General features: G+C 47.8%; 1 protein-coding gene across 4 annotated transcripts in view; it reads right to left on the bottom strand.

Moving 5' to 3' along the window:
* BCAS3 (BCAS3, microtubule associated cell migration factor) overlaps positions 1-18,787 on the bottom strand; it is a 265,434-nt gene that overhangs the window by 16,159 nt on the left and 230,488 nt on the right. For all 4 annotated transcript variants that reach the window (XM_026047802.1, XM_026047803.1, XM_026047804.1 and 1 more), the window contains one exon: positions 2,205-2,372. In XM_026047802.1, coding sequence (XP_025903587.1) covers positions 2,205-2,372 — 168 coding nt within the window. The remainder of the gene's footprint in view (positions 1-2,204; positions 2,373-18,787) is intronic.

The following is an 18,787-nucleotide window of genomic DNA, read 5'->3' as shown; positions in this document are numbered from 1 at the left end:
ATGGCTTCAACTTGTTAAGATGTTTGGGGAAGTTAAGACAATCCTACCTATTCAGAGCCAACAGAGACACCTCCTCTCTGAAGCAGAGCCCATGTACCTCCAAACCTATCTATTTTTATTTATCAGCCAGTACCAGCTGCTAGTGCTTTAATGCCACCCCCTGACAAGCGGCTGCCTTGGGTGAGACCATGTGTGTTGGAGCTTCCAGGAATCATCTAGAAGGARAGGAGCCTTCCAGGTATCATCTGAGCAGCACTGCAATTTTATGGCCATCTGGTAAGAAGAATAGTTCAAGAGTAGGTARGGGATGAAAGCAGAAAGGACATGGGAATTCACAGCCTTATCAAGAGGTTTTCCCTGCTGCACCAGGTTATTCTATGCCCAAATCCCGAGAATAAAATGTYAATGGTAGCAAGAGCCCTACGTAGGCAGAGAACACAGAGCATAAGAACGACAGGGACAGCAGGGTAGCAGGATTAGGTGAGTTGGGTTAATGTTCTTGTTGCTCACTATGGCACGATGATGCTCACATTTGCTACTTTGAAATGTGGTGCTTCTTTTACASTCCCTATGAACATTATGTACCTGGAGTAAAAGAGCAGGGGGAAATCTCTCTGGAAGAACTTTAGCTCAGTGATGGCATCTCTTTATAAACAGCTCTGTCTTTATAGAGAGAGACCTGGATTATTGTGAATTTAATTTTGTGCCAAAGCAGCTGACACTGATATCAACTGATATTAACTGATTTACTGGTGAAAATGGAAGGCAAATCTATAGCTCTATCTCCGACCTCAATCTTTTTCTATCTTCACAGCTCATTTTTCCATCTTCTGAGGGCTTTGAAAACAYGGCCTGATTAAACTCCACATCACCACTGAGAGGCATCTCAATCCTTATTGCGGTGATGGAGCACCGGAGTCAAGGCAGGTTAAGTGCCTTGTCCAAGGCAACACGACAGTGAGAATTAGCACCAGTTCTGTGACTATGACCCATACCTAGCATTCAGCCAACCTTCTTCTCAAGCACCCAAGCCCTTGGAGTCCATCTTCGTTCAGCACTAGCAAATCAGAAGTGGACAGGCTGAAGGAAGAGAAACTGGGGACAGGAAAGGTGCTTCTAGACTGCTCAACAGCCTGGTTACTGCCATTTGTACCTCCATATAGTAGAAGTTTGAACTCCGACTGCTTCATCTTGGGAGGTAGCAGCAGAATGATGCCCTGCTGCGGGTTAGATGCTCAATGGTGACCCATCTGCTAAGCGAGGGTGACAAGCCTTGATGGGAGAGCCCTCGAGTCTTCTCCAGCTGGAGCAGTGAAGAGCAGGGAGAGCTCCATGCAATACAAGCCCTCAGCAATATGCGAGGGCAGCAGCTGACAAGGAGGAGACAGCTTCCACTCTCTGAAGCCTTTCTATAATGTCAATAGGTTGGCATACCCATACATTATGCTAAAGCTTGCTCTTTTTTCTTCTTCTTTTTTTTTTCTCCTTCCTAGGCAGCTTGCCAGAACAGTGACAAGTGAGTTGGCCGCTGATGTTAGAAGCTACCGTTGCTATTCGCTGCTGGTCACAACACAAATGGTGCATGGATCAAAGATGGACTGAGCCCTTTTACTAGAGGGTATTTTTGAAACAAGTCAAAATTAATGGAGACAATAAAGCCTCAATAACTGCACTTCGCCATTTCTGAACATTTCCTACCACGGGGCCCCTCGGAGCAGCATAATCTCTGATGTGCCGTTCCATTTATTTAAACAGATGATATAATTTATCAATATAATGGACACTGATGAAGACGGATTAATTTGGATTACAGAACCAGCACTTCACAGTGTCTATTTAGGACACCAAATTAGGATGTGTGTGATGCTGACGTTGTTGGGAACAGCGTGGGCATGAGGAGAGATCTGCACAAGGCTGAGGGTGCTCTCGGGAGGAAAGTGCTTAACAGGGCAATGCAGGAAGGAGGCTTCAAAGGTCAGTGTTTTTCTACAACTTACTTTAGGCTTCTCAGACTACATCTATGTGATCTAGCAACGTTTTCCTCTCTCTCACACTAGAAAAACCCAGCAAAGTTAATCATCACAGAAGAAGCAGGCTGAGAAAAGGGGAAGCGAAACTTTAACTAGTTAACAAAACAAAACAAAAATCAAAAATCACCATTGGGTGAGATGTACGTGATCTCTGATCACACCTCTTCTTTGTACCTGTTCCTGATCCCACTATGTCCCTGCTGGGCGACTCGCACATCGCGTCGGCCAGGCGCTCTCGAAGGCCCTCCTCGGTGTGCTCCAGGGAAGACATGTGGCGCAGGCCGAAGTTCTCGGGCCAGCTCCCGCACACCTCCAGCAACGTCACGCTCCGGTCATAGGTACCTTTAACAGACAAACGGGAGACGTCTGGTAGACCTCAGGACCAAACTTCTTCCACACATAAAATTTATTGCAGCTGTTCATTTGAAAGAAAGAAGCCCTTCTGAGTTCCTGAGAAGCTCGTCTCAGCTCCTTAATCCAAATGTTGAAGCTAAAGCAGAGCGGGAGCAAGCTGAGCCCTAAGAACTGGACTGCTCGATCAAGCAGCTGTAAGCAAAAGAATTAAATGAGAAATACAGATGCAATTCTGCTCTCACACCAGTGAGAAGTAGGAGTAGTGCTGCTCAACTCAACCTACTGATAGCGGTGTAAATGACGACAGACTCGGAGCTGGGCTGCTTTAGAACTGCAGAGAGGTTATTAAGTACATCCTAGACAACTAGGAACTGGTTTCGAAGTTGACTCGTGAGGAACAGACCGCTTGCTGGCTATATTGTGCTTTAAACACAACTGTAGAACAGAGTAAGTGAGTCTTTCAGACCAGATTATATGTGGATCTTCTGTGTTCTTGCAAAGTTTTAGGTCAAATTTGAGCTAAGAGTCTCTCATCAGTGGTGTTTTATGGAAGATGCTGGCTATTATGATAGCACCTACAAAAGAGACATAAAGTAACTCCTGACTTGTAGTTATGTCTTAATTTAAAATAGCATACAATGTTCAGCTGGACACAAAAACTAGATTCTGAATCCAAGATCTCTTCAAAGTGCAATTTAAAATTATTCTCCTTCATTATACAGCGAGTCTCCTGCACAGGCTTACTGAAATCACTCCCACTTGGAGCAGGATTACGGCTCAGCTTTGTTGCTCCCAGCACAGACCGTTTACTCTGCTATTAGGTAACTGAATATGCAGCGTTTATTGTGCCTGGTTTCTGCCAGCCTACCGAGGGGGGAAAAATGCAAATGCCAATGTTGCTCAAAGTTAAAAGTACATGAAACACGTCCTTGTTATCAGGCCTTTGGTTTTCCCCTTTGATCAGCCGTCAGAAACTATCTGCACTCGCGCGCGGTGACTGTACAGCTTCACAGCACACTCTCTGCCAATGACAGGTGGTAATAGAAAGGGTGAGAGACCAAGCCCCGCGGCAGGCGTCCCTTCCTCTGATAACGGCCAAAGTACCGGGTGATAACCGTTAGTAAACACTCGGGCGGCCAGTTAATCCATACATCAGCAAAGAGGGGCAGATAAATTTGAACTCTAATGGCACGGACAAAAGCGCCAGGGCTGGCATGCAGGGATTTATATGGGCTGCAGTGGTGACTTCTGGCTCCTGAATTTCATCAGCGCGCACGGCTTTGATTTATCGCTTCGCCTGGCCGCAGAGGAGATTCCTGGCACTAGAAAACCATCAACACTGAATGGACCTCTACAGAAGGGGCCCGTGGCTCTTGGGTGATACGTGCACTTGAACCCCGGGCACGTCCCAGGCTGAGCCGCGACGACTGACCAGACAGCTCGACTTTCTCATCGGCGCTTCGGATTTAGAGGGTTACTGCAGTCCACTAGTGGGTTTGAAAGAAAGGGGTTTGGAGGCCTCTGTGAGAAAATGCCGTGAGGCTAAGGAGTTTCCAATATATTTAAGTTTCTGCAGCACCTCCATGTTGTCAGCTTTCCTAATTGCAGGCAGAAAAGCAAGATGTGGTCCTTTTGACAGCTTCTTTATGGACTTCTTGCTGTGTTTTCAGGAGAGCAGGAGACCCTCACTCAGCTTCAACTCGGTCAAGACCCCACTGATTCTGGGGCTGTTTAAGTACCTGGATAGCTACCGGGGAGGCTCAAACGTGGCCGCAGGAAGCTGGAGAGGCAGCAGGCAGGGAGCTCCCGCGGGTGCTCGCGAACCTGCTCTTCCCTCGTGTCTGCTCTTATTTTGAAAGTGAGAAATGGGAGCATTTCTGCTCCTATAAGCAGACATATGAAWAATAAGGCAAATGGTTTTTGAAGCTCTGCCAAGATGACTGCATATGTGTGCAACGAGAAACTTCGTGGAGTGCCGGCCTCTGGTTCCAGAGCTACTTGAGCGAGAGCAAAGGAGACAAGTGTAGCATTACCCCGGCAATCAGGGCCGGGAGCTGCCACAAGTTCTTAGCAGCAACGTGTGAGGTGCGAGTGTTAATGTAAAGGCAGGTTCGAGGGATTAACTGCACAGAAAGCTTGTTAAAAAAAAAAATCCAAAGGGCTGGGGAAGCTCTGGTTTTATCTTTCCTCCTTTTTCACTCTTTTTCCATGTTATGTGGCAATAGGCTTCGTGTCCGGGCATCCAGCAGGGATCCGGCTGCAGTGGCTGGTGAGGCCAAACGGCTTTCTGCTCCACGCTGTGCTGGCTCCAGAAAACTGCTCCTGTTTCAATACTGGTTCCATGTGAAGATGAGTATAAAATAGGGCCTTGCTTAAACCAGAGAGATCACTTTGGACCGTGAAGCCCAAACCACTAGAGCTCTGCCTTGCTCCAACGTGAAAAAAGCTGTTGAGGAAAAGCCAGGGCAGTTGCATAGGACCTTCCCATTCTCCTCACCACTGCCAACAGGCAGCACATGATTTTCTCAAGGCAAAATTAAGTCCTGGATATTCTTACACCTTGAAAAATTCTTCTGCAAAGTGCGTGAACTCACAGATTGGCTGGTTCTTCTCCGGGAGCCTTTGGGTGCTTTGCCCTACATACATCACGACCAACGGGACACGAGCTAATGGCATTAAAGTTAACCTGATAGCAGCTAACCATATCTTTGCTATTTATTAAATTGTAATCTCCTTTTCTGGCTGCCTTGCTCTCCCTTTCTCGATCCCAGTCTCTCAGCTGATAAGGTATCACCTTTCTCATCGCTGGCCAGAGCGGAGTTTACAGATCCATCTCGGAGGCGCATCCTGCCCTGGGAAGCCGGGAGCCCCCGGCCCGGCCGCGCTGACCGCCAGGATGGCGAGCGGGAGCCTCCCGATGACTCCAGGGATTATGGAACGCTTGAGGGAAGGCAGACCCTGCGGCTGTGTTTACTGACAAACTGCTGAAATCCTCCTGACAGCCACAAATATAAGGCCGTGATGTGTGAAATGTGGCCTCTCTGCTGCACCCAGCGCAGGGCAGGACCCCCCTTAGGAGGAGCAATTCACCTAGGGACAGCTCAAGGAAGGAGCAAACCTGTGTTATTTTAGCCAGGCCATCGTTAGTGAAATCCTGCTGAAACCTCRTTAAAATCATTGGGGGGAAAAAAATCCCACTGACTAAAGTCCGTGTTAATATTTCATCCTATGGCTCGGTGCTTGCAATCAAGCAGGGAACTTACTCCTCTTCCTCGGAAAATTTGCTGAAGATGAAATGGGTGGATAGGAGCCACCAGCCTCCTCTGCACCATGCCCGAGGGCCACCCCAAATTCACAGCACTGCAAAAGTAAAAAGTAAAGTCCAAATCCAACCAAACGTAGTGAGTACGAATGTCAGTTCCTTGGTTTTCCTACTGGAACGTTAATTTTTCTCCTGATAGGGCCCTCACGCTCCTGTCCTTCCACTGACATTGGCCTGGCTGTGAGAGCTGCCCTCTGCTCAGCCGGCTGCAGGGCAGGGCACAATCCTGCCTTTCTGCTTAATGTTTCTCGCATTTTATTAATGGCACAGGCTTCTGTTATTACTCATACCAAATTACCTTGCTTGTAAGCACAGGATTTGTCTTTAACATTGCAATTGTTTCAAGGCTTTTAATATAAAAGGAAAGTAAATTAAATTCTACTGAAGGGGGAAAAAAAAAAGAACCTTGGAAACATCCCTTCATTTCACAGTTCACACTACCAACCGAGCTCAAGGAAAGCAGAGCAGCTTATTTTCTTCTCTGAAAAATCTAGTGTTAAAAAGTATTTTTACAAAATATTTTAATGCTTCTAGTATGTTATTTTTCTAAGTCAAAATAGCTAGGCTAAATCTTTCACCATAGCCCTTTAATTCAAAAGCCAGGGGAAATTTTTTTCATTAAACCCCTGGACGGCTTTGTTTAAAATATGAAATCAAGTAGCTCCATTTCCTGTCTTCTAAAGAACAGTAAATCAACCACGAGAACGTTCTCCAGAAATACAGTAACGGTTCTATTAAAGGGCTTGACAGTTTTGCGCCTCACCTTGCATATTGCAACACACACGCGGGCAAAAAAAAACCGGGCAAATAGGGGCAGAAAAGCAGAGTTTTGGATGTGGGTGGATGGTCCCTGTGTCCCCATCCCCAACTCCCTCCTCATCCTCGCGGTCTCTGCGGCTCCAGTCCCGGCCGTGGCAGCGCGGAAGAGCTGGCGATTTTCAGAGCGGGAAGCAGGGCGATATTTTTATAAATGCATAAATCTTCTCGAGGCAAAACAAATATAGGGGAAGGAATGTAAACATTATTGTAAAACGCATAATAAAACGTCTGTTTGTTAATTTTTCTCCTGATTATCCGGCCTATCTAGGCTGCGGATGTTGAACCGCTTGCCTTTTTTTTCAACCCCCTTACTCATTTAAAAATAGTTTCCTGCATGTTATATGAATAAGCAAAACCTAAGGTTTAAATCCAGGAGAACTTTGAAGTATGAAACCCACGGTCTATGGGAAACTATGTTTTCATTAATCAAAGTAGATGTTTCTAAAGCCATCAGATTTATCATGACTGGATTTCATATGTGAAACCCAATATACACACAGACATCCACTGCTTGTCCTTGCGGATTAGGCCTGACCTTTCCCTCTCCTTTCCGAAGGATCTGCCTTTCCTCAGCGCTCGGCGGCCCCGTGCGCCGCGGCCTCGGCCAAGGCAGCCTTGACAAAGGACGGCTCCAAGTCGTGGCTCCTTACGGCGCTGCGCGAGTCTCGGTGGAGGTGAAAAGAGAAATGATTAAGTGCATTGATTGCAGCCCGCCTTCGCATCGCACGCTCCCCGTCCGATGCCGTCGCGGGCTGGTAATTCACCTCGCTGCCAAGCGAGGGACCCGTGTGTCGCCCGCGGGAGGCAGCGCTGCCGACGTGGCCGGCCCGAGGTGAGGCAGAGGACAAGAGAAGCAGGATGTGACATCTCCACTAAGCAGGGCTTAAGTGCGGGAATGCAAACAGGCTGCGCGCGGTGTCCTCGGGGAGGTTTATGCTGCGGTTTTGCAGGAGGAGAAGGACGGGACTTGGTGGGGATGCCGGGAGCCCCGGCTCCTGCACCCAGCCCGGGGGCTCCTGCACCCAGCCCGGGGGCTCCTGCACCCAGCCCGGGGGCTCCTGCACCGTCCCTGGCACCAAAACCACTGCTTTCCTCCTCAGATCTCCTCCCTGCCTACTAAGGCTGGGAAAAAGCATCAGGGGGAGGTGGGAAAAAGGAGGAGGAGGAGGAAAACAAGGGGGAAGAGGAGGAGGAGAAGGGGATGGAGATGGACAAACCAAGTGCTACTGCAGCACAAATGATCTTACAACAAATTAAGGGTCTAAGAACAAGTCCCACACTGTGCTTTTTACTTCTTTGTTGTCTTTTGAACGAGTCCTTCTGTTTTCCCTGTCTGCAAGTACTTACTGCTTGGCTGCAATTGGCTACAAGTATATGTCTTTAAAATTAGTTCAGAGGTTAGATGAAAAAGGTACCATCTAAGTTAAAGGAAAACTCAACTACAACTTAAAGAACATAAAACATAAAATGAGTCTTTTTTTTTTTCTTTCAATACTGGGCAATTTAGTATAATCTATTTAGCAAGCCAAAAGCAAAAAAGGATGTGAACTACAGCATAATTAGGTGCTATCATGTTTTTTTAAACTAAATGCCTCCTTATAATAAAAATAACAACCAAGAAAATGGTTATTTCCCCTTGGATCTCAAGATCTGTGCACATTTCAACTCTTTACAGCTTTTCAAGATCAGAATGCCTGGAAAAAATCAGGAACGCTACAACCAGCCCCAAGCCCCGCCCCTAGAGATTAACATTTCTTTACATTTAATCCTGATGTAAAATAGAATATTCYGACCAACGGACAGCTCTGAACAACTGCAGGGGCGTCCCGAGGCGGCCGAGGGGGATGCACCGCAGCAGCCTTGAATCTGCACATTGCAAACTTCACCTGACGTTCCTCCAACCTCGAGGTCTGGAAATTTCATTAAAAAAGGATTCACCAAGGATCTTCGGCACTTTTTAGATTTTGCAGAGTTGGAAGTGTTTTCTTGTGGTATTCGCATACTTACGATCCTCAGCCCCGGTTAAAATTAGAAAATCCAGCCACTTTTTTTCTCCAAATAAAATTCACCACTCTCCAAAGAACTAGGACTTAGGTAAGCTTGGAGTAAGATGATGATCAAGATTTTCAGCAAGGCCTGGGCAATGCAGACACACGATGAATCCCATTAAATACCAGCGAGGGCTTTTTAGATAAGTCTTTGTCTCACCTCAATAAAACTTGCCATTTTATGATGCTCAGACTCGACCGTGTCTTTGTATCGGCTTCACCGCAACAGGCTGCACAAGATGCTCAAAGGGATCAGGTCCCTCCGGGTTTGCTACGGGGATGCATTTTGTGGTTCCATGATACTGAATTCTCCTTTTTATTTGCATTGCATTCCTCTGCCAAGCAATTTCTTCCCGTGCTGAAAAGGGCTTGCAGGCAGACCCTGCCTTGGCGACACTTCTTTGCAAGGTAGGAACGTGCCAGTTCCACTGGAGGCACTTGAATAATATATTGTTACTTCCCTTAAGAAAACAGCAAGATTTATCATGCTTATTATCAATCTTGCGGCCGGCGCAAATGCACATATACACACGGACAAAGGACATGTAATGGATTATAAGGGGCTCATATTTACCCACAAGTAAGGAAAGATCTGACAATTCATCAGGGTTTTCGGGATAACTAAGATCTTATGTTACACTTTGAGACACAAGTGTGGATTTGTCATATTGCTTGAGAATTAGTGGTGAGCGTCGGAGCCAAGGAATTTAATTCTGATTGTTTCACTTGAATTAAAAAAAATCTCCGTGTTGAAAAAACATTGGAACTGTGCTATACACTAATATATCACTCAGGCCGTAATAGGAGCTGCTCACTGGTGTGAGGAACAGTGCCTGTAATGCCTGGAAAGACGAGTGCATCCTGGTGTAATTCCCGCACAGCTGAGCTCATGGGGCTGCTGTGTCCCAATCTCCAGGTAAAAGAGGAGCGAAGCCACATCCGCACACAGAAACACCCACAAACAGGCTAGGAGAAGGAATGGGGTCTCCTCGGCTGGCAGAAAGTTGGTACAAAAGGTTGTGGGAGCAGCTCGGGAGCAAAGGACACCGGCCCAGCAGCTGTCTCGGTGCCGGCAACGTGAAGTTTGGTTTCTATCACTAGCAACCAGTTAAGAACGAAACCAAAATATTTTTTGYATTATAAGAGCAAATACTTCTCTCGACTCACATCACCTTTTCCAGATGCAACACTTCACTAGCCAGTGGACATATAAACAGAAACCAAAATATTTTCCTAAGGTGCATCACTAATCCTGCTCCGGGTCTCCAACTTGTAATTTATTTGCCTTACCTCAGCACGCGATAACACACACGGCAGGGCCAGGCTACTGCCTAGTAAGTACTTGTAAATAGGATAAATAAATCTCACTTGCAGATCCTCGGCCTTTGCTGTAGGCTTGGGAGGAGGATCTAAGTCCCCGAGGGATGACTCCTATTTCCCCCAAGGCTCCGCGCTGACACGAAGCCACCAGGACGCCGCGAACCCCAGGCCATCGAGCAAGTCCATGGCGAGGCCGGGTCTCGACAGGACCCTTATGCTTCTATCACTGGCCTGTCTGCCTGCAAGGAAACCTTCCATCTGAGGGCAGCCCAGGGAAATGTCACATCTTCCTGGAAATGCATAAAAAGGGATGAGTGGAAAGGACCCCCTGAGCTACCAAATGCAGCCGGTCATGGAGCCTCTCTAGGAACCTTGGGCATTTCGGAAATTGTTCAGTCAGTGTCTGCAGGCTTCTCAGGGAAGGTTAGAAAAATGTGTCACTATAATGTGTTCTATAGAGAAATGTGAAATTTCATCTTGAAAAAATAACCAAAACTCAAAAAATAAAAGGYTTCCTCATAAGCTTTCCAAGTCAGGAAAGGCAGAAATTTTTGGCCACATTCTGAATGCATTAAACGTATGTGCCAAGCTGCACGAGCCCAGCTATCTAAGCTCCAACAAGGATGGSTCCTACAAAGCACTGAGCTCCCTGGTCCCAAGCCAGCTTAAGCATATACTTCATTTTAAGCATGCAGATAGCCATGGTGCCTTCAATGGGAGCATATATATGCTTAAAGTTAAGGGTGTGCTTAAGTGTGTGGCTGGAGCAGGGCCAGGGCTGTCGGCGATGTGCGGCTCCGAGGTCTCGTCTCCCTGCGCACCGGGCGCAGCGCAGGAATGTCACTCTGGCAGCCCACGTTTCCAAAGGACGGGCAGGCCCCAGCTGGTGGCGAGCCAGCAGACCCGTCCTCACTGTCTGAAGTTCTCCTCCGAACGCGTTCAGGAGGTTTTGCCCTTGTCACTTGTGTTATCCGTCAGACATCTGGTGGCTGTATAAGGCAGAGCGACGGTGCAAGGTGAGATGATGGAGTGAAAAAATGATTGCAGCTGGCATGTCCTAGCCTTAGGCTTTCGGTCATTTAACTCATCTGCGCTCATCCTCGGGAAGGGCCGTGCTCAGAGGGCAGCCAAGCTCCCCTCTCCGCGCTTTGTGTCCGCGCTCGGCAATGTGCGGCAGCAGCTCCAAATGCAACCCAGAGCTGCGCGAAGASCGGTCACTACCTGCAGCGAGGGGTAAACCTTCAGGAATAAGCAAGAGTTAAAAGCCAACCGACCCAAAAGCCAAACCACAGCACGAGGACTTGCACTGCCTTCTATAAATTGTCGTTGTTTCATCTGACCGTGGCATTCCAAGCTAGTGGTATAAAAGTGATAAAGGTGACTCGAACGGTACGTTTCTAGGATGTTATTCCTACAGGGAAAGATTTCAGTAAGAATCTTCCCTACAAATATCCTTGTGCTGGAATTTCTCCRTTTTCTCACATCGGATCGCTACACYGTGATCCATTCAGCTGCCTCCCTYGGAAAACGCTTCTCCCAAGAAACCAGGAAACAAGAGGAGCTGGATTCCTCAACCCAAACAAATGCAAAAAAAATGCAAGCTAAGACAAAGGCTGATAACTCAAAGGCTGTGCCGATAATTTATGAAATGCAGGGAGATCTAACTCTGAAATACAAGAACAGAATTTTTATAGCCAATGTTCTTTTTCTCTTCCGTCAATAAAAGCTATTCTGCAACACTGCTGGCAAGGGCAGGCCTTGCTGTGATTTATGAAGCAATGCAACCTATAATGTAATTTGGGATTAACCATTCAGCTGGAAGCTCCCTAAGGCCCCAAGGGATCAGGCACAGAGAGGGACGGAGGAGGGATACTGSTGTGTGCAAACCTGAGCCACAAAGTCCCGAATCCCTACCCAACCCCACAGGACCTTTCCCTGCCTGGCTGAATTCCTGGGAAGAGCTGCCAGGCGTCCAAGAGCGGAGGCTGAGCTGTGAATCCAAGTGCTGCAGCCCCAAGGGGCATGCCTGTGACCCTGCAAACACAAATGCAGGTACTGGCATCCTCCGTGCCACGATCCCTACACCCGCCTGCGCAACAAGCTTCGCTCCATGGATATAACCACCCTGCTGGCCACGACGGACCGAAGGGCTGCGGGCTGCCTTCCTTGTGGCAATAAAAACTCTGCTGAAATCACTGCTTGAACATGCTTACAGGGATAAACCTGCTGCTAATAACTAAGAATCAAAAGGGAAGATTCCAATTTTTTATGCCAGAAAGCTAACGAAATTCTTCAGCGTGTTATAAACAAGCATCTATCATTAGGAGCGCAGTTCAGCATGTAAAAAGCCAAAGATGGAGTTTATTGTCTTTAATGGCTGAGAAATGACAAGTGTGTTTGGTTGAAAAGGAATTTAGCACAAAGTAGTTCTGTGCAAGAACCAAAATCTATCTTAAAAAAAAAAATCTCTGCTGACAGTTTTACAGTAGAATTAAGCCACTCTGAACTCAGAGAAGTGGGGCTAAGCACAAGATTTGGGGGAATTAAAATGGAAAATAAATGTGATTTTGGTTTCTAACGGAAAAAATGATAACTCAGGTAGGTTTCTTTGTGGTTCTTCTGACATGTCCAATGGTACCCACTGCTTGCCAGTGCTGTGGGTACTGCTAATGAAGATAAAGACAAGGACGCTTCAATGATGGTGATGGGACTACATGAACACAAGGGGAAGTGTTTCCTCCGGTGGGCAAACTGAAAAGCCACAGGGAATCTCTCAAAAACCCTGGACAGCAGCAAAATACGGGACAAAAAAATGTGCCAAATGTTGAAGGGCTCTGCTTAAAGAGGAAGGTGGAAGGAGCCTGCGCACTGGAAGCCTTGGAATGAAGACAGACTTTCCTGGACCGGCGCTGTGCTGCTGAAACGCGAAACAACCACAGCCGCAGCGAGCCACGGAGCTGAAAACAACAGTTTTGGACAGAGAGGAGGAAGAGAAGGGGGAGAAACAAAGTGAAATCTTGTGTTAATCCCTGGTACACAAATCTCCGCATTGGTAGATTCATTTAAAGCAAGGAAAGAGGAAAAAAAGTGGGATACAGAAGTGAGCGGGATGGAAAYACGGCCTGGCAGAGAGGCCTCCCCAAGCGCCAATGCAGCCTCTGGCAGAGCAAGAGGACAACGGCAGCACAACTGGCTTCAGATTTGGGGGGAACGGACCCAAAAGAGCTGCCGGGCGCGCTCTGAGCAGAGAGGCGGCTCTGCTGCTGCCCATYGGGCCCCGTTTATTGCTGCTCCTGCTCGCTGAGGCGAGCTTTGGGAACACGCATCCTAACACCGCTTTTATACCCTATAAAAGCGCTCTGCAAAGTGAGGAGAAACGTGGACTGCTGAGTTGCGCCAGGCAAGTCCACTACACAAAAAAAGGAGTGTACTTTTCTGTGKTTTTTTTTTTTTTTTACAATGCAAATAGTAATTCTTTTCTTGCTGTGAAAAAAAAAAAAGTCTTGGGCCTCCTCCAAAGCATATGTTTCACAAATCTCCCCAAAGTGGAAAACAAGATTCCGAAGGAGAAGGAGCAGGAGGCGCAGGGTGAGAAGCGGCGCTGGGCTCGGGCCGCTCCGGGCACATCCACTGCAAGCTGACGAGCACCCCAGCAATCGTGGTGGGTTTTGCTGGGTTGCATTCAGAAGCCAGGGGGAAAATGGGGGTGTTGGAGCCCACCTGAGGGTCGTGCTCGGCCGAGACCTCTGCTCTTTCCATGGTATCTGCACCTCAGCGCTCCGGGCCTCCAATAGAGGTAACCCTGGCAGCAATCTCCATGGCTTGTCTTCATGGAGTTGGCACAGCTGGAAGCTGTTTTCAGGAGGGCCAAACAGGAGGGTTTAGCAGCTGGTTTTCTGCTTCTGAGGGAGTGGGAGGCATTGGGGGTGTCTGGGTGAGATATTTAAGCTGCCCTGAGCTCAAAGCTCCTCTTCATCCTGAGGCCAGGCTGGGATGGAGTTGAACAAGGCCCTGAGGGGCTAAAACCCTCCAAGGGCAGAATTCAAACGTCAGCCTTTAAAATCAGYCCTAAGCCCCTCTGAACACGTCAGCTGTCAAGCAGAGCAAGGGAGAGCACCAGCTCAAGGGGTTACACTGACACAACCTTCTTCAGAGAGAGGCAAGTGAGGCAAATGGTTTCCTTACTGAAATTATTGCCAACACGTTTTGAATAATGTGGAAACCAGACTGCATGCAAGACATAAAATAACTCTCCAGCTTTATGCCTGAGTCTTATTGATACCACTCCGACTAGCCCAGCAAAGTCATTTGTCCATCAGATGCCTCGGTTTCTCCACCTGTAAAATCGGCACAAGATCTCATRGCTACTTATGTTCCCCAAGCGAAAATATCTGAAAGTGCTCAGAGGTCTCAGTAGCAAGTCAGCATGTAGCACTGCTCACAAAAGATCCCCTGTAGCTAACGATATAACTTTGAACACCTTGGAAATCCAAAGCAGATGGGTGCGTGCCCATCTACCACACGGGAAAGCTGCTGTTTTCTGAGCAAGGCTGTTGTTAGGTCAGGAGGCCGGCATGGCCTCGGCTTCCGCGGCTCCTGCACCAGGAGCTCGGGGCTCATGCAGCAAACCTGTTCTGAGCACTGCAGCTGTGAAGACAGCCCATGCAGAACCCAAAATCTCACTGTTTACAACAAATGCAACTCACCTCTGCACTGGGAACAGGCACCAGGCCACTACATCGGTTAACAGCCCATTTCAGGGCTTAGCAAGGCCAAAGTGGTGCACGGACCCTGGGCCAACCTTTGGCACTGGGAGGGACTTCAGCCGTACTCACCAAGCAAGACCCAAAAGTGCGACTTTCTGCAGGACCTTTGACAGAATGAGGGCTTGAGAAACATCCTAATCCAAGAGACTTGTAGCCACCSTGTCCACCTACCATTCTCTCATAAAGAACAAGTCCAAGACAACAGAAGTGGAAATTAGATGTTTGTGGTGAATCGCTGAGCGCCCAAGACATTATAAGATACCTAGTACTTTTAGTGAGGAGTGAAAACTGCAGACAGGAGACCTCAACATGTGGTATTCACATGTGGGCTCAAAAACACTCCCAGAGACGCTTCTCTTGTGGTGACAACGTGGAGGACACGATGCGGAGGCAACGCGCGGAGAGGGGGGCTCCGGTGCCCGGCCGCCCGCTCTGCCCGGAGCGGTGCCAGCGCCGCGCGCCAGCCCAGACACGCAGAAAGCTGAAATTCAGATGTTAGTGTCACAACTAATAGGAAACAGGATGTAGCTGTAATGTAAATACCGCGGTCCAGATCCTGGTCTCAGTTACAGCGCGGCGAGTCCAACGTGAGCGCGCGGGGGGGATGCATTCTGTTGCAAATTAATGAAGAATTTGCTCTTGTAGACTTAAAAATAAACTTGTAACCTTTTTTGACCCCRTGTAAAAACCCAGCAGGATTTTCTCCAGGATTAGGCAAAAGACAAACTAGCTTGTTATACTGATATTACCGACTTGGGAGCAGGATCCTCCTGGTGAAAAGCCCAAGTCCACCAAAACCCACAGCAGTTCCATCAAGGCACTCAAGAAAGCCAGGATTTCACCCCAAATCATCAACGGGGTTCCATTTTCTGCTGGAGGATACACTAAAACACCAACAAATGCTCTTCTAGTGATACTTTAAACACATCTTAAATAAGGTGTCAAGCTTAATTAAAAGTGCAGCTATGGGGATGTCTTCTTTCTGCTGCACATAAACCATTCATCAGGGCTCCCAGGGCAGAGCATTGCTGAGAGCTGGACTGGCTCTCCCCGAGCAAACCAGAGACATCTGCAAATCGGATTCAAAATCTGCTTTTTTTTTTTTTTTTTTTTTTTCTGAAAACAAAATGATTAAAAGTTGAAGAAACACTTCCATATGGAAGAATCTTACCCCAACAGGTCACCACAAAGACACTTCAAACACAATAAAACAGGAAGTGCTAAAAAAAGCCTAGCAGCTCACAAAAACCCCACAACCTTTTCCACAGAAAAAATCTATGTCACCCTGGGTAGCTTTGCACAGTTCAGAAAAACCATTTGGCAACGTAACGTGTCTTTAATCTGCTCAATTTGCTTATTATAGTAAAGGGTTAGAGGAATTTTCAAGCAGTGGCCAAGAATACTCCAACGACATCCCTCCCCTGGAGAAGAAACCGACTTAAAGTGAATCGACTTCTTCGATGGTGCAGAGCCGAAAGTGCCCCCATCAGAAAGAAAAGGGGGAAAAATAAAAGCTCCCGTCCCCGAAGCAAGGTTTAACGTGAAAATGTGCAGCAATGCTAGGCTGGCTTTGCAGGCTGTGGGCAATGGCAAGAGGCAGCGCGAGCGGGTGCCCTCCGGCCACCGGTCCCAGGCGGGAGCAACCTGAAGGCACCRTGGGGACGTCACCGTCACCATCTACCAGGGCCGCCCGCTCTTGCTATTCGATACCCACGAGTTAAAGACGGAGAGGTGCAAAAAGCTTAATGATATTTGTAGTTGAAATTAAAACTTAAAAAGGAACTTATAGCGAGCGGTAATGTATGCAGTGACATCTGGGACTGTAATCAGCAAACTGCTTTCAAGAGCTGCCAAAGCAAACAGTCAAATAACAAATCCACTTTACAGATCATCAATCTGGTCGGGCACTTGCCAAGGTAAATAGTACAAGGCTGAAGTTTGCTTTGCAAACCAGTGAGCTGGGAGTTTAGCAAGGCCTGCTTCCAGGGCAGCAGTACCGGGGCAGGGTCCTTGTAGGTTTRGCCTGCTGAGAAGTTCAACAACTCCATATCCAGCCAGCGACTCAGGCCGCAAGGAAAGACACGGAAAATAATCCCGGAAAAAAAATCCCCATGTTGGGGATTACGGAGGAAAAAAAAAAGATTTGGGTTGTGTTCATTTTATGACGACAACTATTAACAGGGGTACACCTAAAGCACACTCAGCTAATGCAAAGCTTATTCTAACAYTGCTTTGCAGATTAGGCAACATTTCATGGGAACGCCAAACCTAAGACTGAAAAAAATTAGTAGGAAATGAACCTTCTTTTATTTTCAAATGAGATAAAATCTGGCTCCAACTACCATATTTTACATTTTAGGGAAGAGGATATAAAACATCAAACGGCGATTTTTTTTTTTTCATTATGAATGCAAGAAAGATAATTTATGGCGGCTGCAAAACATTTTTTTTTAAGAAGCAAAGCCTTTATGTTCTGTGTACAATTTATAGGGCTGTAAAAGAAAGAAGTGAAACAACTGCGGCCGTAACAGSCGCATTTATGAATAATAATTGTAAGTTCATTTTGTTAGAACAACTTCAGCCTGCGAGCTCCTTCCCCAGCTCCCCAGGACGTCCTCAAAYGCCATCTCTTCCTTGTCTAATGTTACACCCTTGGCTCAAAGGAAAAAGGGAGTCCTGGACAAAATTGCTGGGTAGTGCATGTCAAGAATGGAGCAGGGGAAGACCTGAATGATGTCTAACGTTTTTCAGCCAGTGACAGACAGCATATTCCTGGGGGAAATTGCCTCAGCCCTGTCTTCAAGTACAAATATTTGACTTTTCCTGCAGTCATGTGGCTGTGTTGCAACACGACGTAGGAAAACCTCCAGCGGGGCTATGCCGCACATGGGTTTTTATTCCTTCATCTCGCTGCTAGACAGCAGTGGACTATTTCCCTTCCTGCAACCCAAACCCATTCCATAAGGCTTGTGTTGATAAACAGAAACCAAATGTGATGAAATTGGCCCAATATTTATTGCAAGAAAGGTGACTATTGACATGGTGGGAAGGTGCCATGGATGTGCATAGGACTGCACATGCACGATTAAATGCAGTTACCTCTTTTTTTGGCTTTAATTTGCCATCTATTTCAGAGACCAGGATGCAAGGATGGCTAGTGGTGCCGTTGCTCCCTGAGAGGGTGCAGGTTGCAAGGCCTCTCCGTGTCGGCAACCCYGTCCCTGGCTTGTGTCCCCTCCAAGCACAGGCAGCGCAGGAGCCTGAAGCACCAGCAGTGCCRGGACGTGCCCTGTCACCTGCTTCGTAGTTATGGCAAGTTCCTCCAACAGTCACTCTACGCTCGCAGCTAATCAAACCATGCTGAAGCATGGGAGCAATTTAGAGCTCTAGTTTGAACTAAGTAAGTGGATCCCCCACAGGCATAAAAAAATTCTGATGACGAGTCTTTCATGCGAATCAAGAGGTCCTGTACTTGCAAGGAGCAGYGTCTCACGAACGTGCGAGCTGCAGGGCCAGCCTCCCTGCGGGTCCTTACGGCATCGCCCGCCTCCAATCCCGTGGGATTCTGGGGCAAAAACTGCCCTTTTCTCTTCTGGCTGCGCGGCCGGTTTTGCTGCGTGTGCTGGGAAAGGTGCTGGCCCTGCGCAGGGCAGCGCTGCTTTGCGGGGAGGGCTGCCACGATCCCGGCAGTGCCACGGGGCTCTGCAGGGTCCGCCCGGCGCCCGCCTCGCCACCCGTGCCCATGGCTCCTGTTCTGCACGGGCTGCACAYGGTAACACCGACCCTCGGCTTCCACCGGGGAGACTCAACATTTTACTGATGTGCCTCTATTTTTGGTAACTCTTCTTTTCTACTTCTGTTATGCTGAAAAAAAAAACCCTCAGCATCTGGTATCCTAATCCAAACAGCTACGGCGACCCCAAACCCGGCGCTCTYGGAGGCTTGGCAGCGTCGCTGCTCCGCGCTGCGAGGAGCCGCCGGTGGCCAAATACACTGATAAAAAGGATGTGTAACTCCTCAACACTATCCATGATGGAAACAACTGCAGCTCGCAGTGGAGGTCAGGACGCGCACGAAAACAAGCCGACATGTGTAGCAGATTACAACAAACACATGGCCGAGATGGGC

Source organism: Nothoprocta perdicaria, unplaced genomic scaffold (assembly GCF_003342845.1).
Source record: "Nothoprocta perdicaria isolate Ctin4 unplaced genomic scaffold, notPer1 scaffold_50, whole genome shotgun sequence".
In the NCBI taxonomy this organism is placed as follows: Eukaryota; Metazoa; Chordata; class Aves; order Tinamiformes; family Tinamidae; genus Nothoprocta; species Nothoprocta perdicaria.
The sequence above is the reverse complement of the archived record's forward strand: the minus strand, read 5'-3'. Positions and strand labels throughout refer to the sequence as shown.